General features: G+C 33.9%; 1 protein-coding gene across 1 annotated transcript; it reads left to right on the top strand.

The window, feature by feature from the left end:
- The first annotated feature begins 506 nt into the window (after window positions 1–506).
- LOC134716896 (uncharacterized) lies at window positions 507–2,201 on the top strand. The gene has a single exon (XM_063579911.1). The coding sequence runs from the start codon at window positions 507–509 to the stop codon at window positions 2,199–2,201; it is 1,695 nt and encodes a 564-aa protein (XP_063435981.1).
- The last annotated feature ends 226 nt before the right edge of the window (window positions 2,202–2,427 follow it).

Below are 2,427 nucleotides of genomic sequence, written 5' to 3' on the forward strand. Positions count from 1 at the left end.
TCTTATGACCTTCCTACACAAAAGCCCCCAAACCCCATCCCAACGAATTCGAAAATCAAAAATATATTATAAATCTGCCAAGAACAAACTTCATATATTCATATGATATCTGTCAATCACCACATTCATATTTCCAGGTACTAGTATTGTCTTTTTATTCCCAACATGATTAAAATTGGATTTAAATCAATAAAACACCGAGAAAACACAATCAGTACTCCCTCTATCACATACATTGGGTATTTTGGTAATTATCTACTGGTCGCGAAACTTTTAACAGGTTGAATCACAGAAAAATGTATTTTATTTGCCAACTATTTTATTTTCTTAAGTTGTCGTGGATTACATCTTTCATTTTTCATTTTGTTATTTTATATGTTGTTTGCTTTTTTTCTTTTGAACATTGTTTAATCCTGAATACTAGAAAAATTGTCCGATTTAACACCTTCATTTTCGGCCATAAATATCTGCAAATGTTTATTTTATCCATTTCAGTAAAATAAATCATGGCAACATCAAATGCATTTATATGCGGCGTGTGCGATTCCCAGCATATCACCAAGGATGCAAAACACTGGTGTCCGGAATGTGAAGAAGGATTATGTCCGAACTGTCTTTTATTTCACAGCTCGTCTAAGCTTTTACGAGTGCATGGTATTATCTCAATAGAAAATTATAAAGAGTTACCACAATACATTAGAAGTATACGTCAGATCTGTCCAGACCATGACAGAAAGTACCAGCACTATTGTCCTAACCATGAAGTTCCATGTTGTCCATTCTGTATTACAACACGCCATTGTGAATGTAAAGGATTGCAAGTGTTAGAAGAGGTTGTAAAGACATCGGAATTATCCAGTCTGTTCGACGACATGAAACAAAGTTTAAAGGATGTACATAACAACATTGAAAGAATAAAGATAGATCGTGAAGCAAATATTACGAGTATTCAGGAACAAAGAAACAAGTTCCAGTGTGAAATCAGACAGGTCCGCCAACAAATAAATTCACATCTTGATAAACTTGAGAAGCAAGCTATGGAAAATTTGAAAACAACTGAAGATAAAGTCAAATGTCAGATTGAAACTTTATTAAGCAAACTTTCTACCAGCAGTAAAGAAGCACAAGAGTTAGGGAACATTATTTCAGCAATGACGAGTTTTGCCTCAGATTTACAAAGATTTCTAGAAAGGAAAGAAATTGAATCAAAAGTAGCAAAATCAGAGGGGTATGTAAGTTCCTTGGTAGAAGATGGAAGTCTCCAACAAGTCACTTTGAACTGTAGTATAGACAGTAAGATGTCTGGGATTTTATCTTCCATTGCATCGTTTTGTACAGTATCAATTGAAAAAAGTAAGCCAAATATTCTACTGAAGACAGAAAAGGAAAAGCAAGCTCAGATCATGACTGTTCCACCTACAGTTCATAAATCTATACATGATATCAAAGTACAGCTGGCAAAAACTTTCAAATTATCGGCAGGAAGGCACGATACTTGTATAACAGGATGTACAATCAACCCGTCAGGAAAATTGATTTTCGCAGATTTCACTAATAATAAGAGACTTGTTATTCTAAACGCAGACGGGGTTGTAAACGGCGAAATACATTTAGCGGCACCGTATGATGTAACATCTATTGACGACAGAAGAGTTGCTGTCATTCAAAGTAAACAAATTCAAATCATAGATTTGGTATCTAAAAAGGTAGAAAAGACGCTTTATGTAAAAAATAGTTCATCTTCAGGAATTTCTTATGGAAATGATATGTTATGGTTCTATGAATCCGGAAAAGGCATACTCATGTTGAAGCTGACAGAAACCAATGATCCAATCACTGTAGTTAATGATAGTGATACAGGAAATTGGAACTTTATAGCATCTTTCCAAAATAACATATATCAGACGAATAGGAACAATAATACGGTCACATGCTACAACGTTTCAGGTGAGAAAGTCTGGGAATTCAAAGATGAAACAGTTATCAATTCACCACGAAGTGTGGCAGTTGATCAATACTCAAACGTTTACGTAACATCAATTGGCAATAGTCGCATTGTGGTTATTTCACCTGATGGATCACAAAGTAGGACCTTAATAAGTGGAGTAAATTCCTGGGGAATTGACATCGATAAAGAAAGACGTATGTTGATGGTAACTGAATTACCAAGTGATGTCGTTCGAGTTTACAAAATATCATAACTTTACTGTATTATAAGACTTATAATCAGTACAAAGAAAAATAACTATTTTCCTTTCCAGTTAACAAGATTGAATATGTTGTACGATTATAAATCGACATCAAACTTAGGGCTTTTTATGGAAGGTGAACGCAGTGTTAATATTAGTATTAGTACTTGACACATGTATATATATTTATTCGTAACAAAGAAAAACAGGAATTTCTTAACAACATAAAAGTGATATA

The sequence above is a fragment of the Mytilus trossulus genome, chromosome 4 (genome assembly GCF_036588685.1).
Source record: "Mytilus trossulus isolate FHL-02 chromosome 4, PNRI_Mtr1.1.1.hap1, whole genome shotgun sequence".
Lineage (NCBI taxonomy): Eukaryota > Metazoa > Mollusca > Bivalvia > Mytilida > Mytilidae > Mytilus > Mytilus trossulus.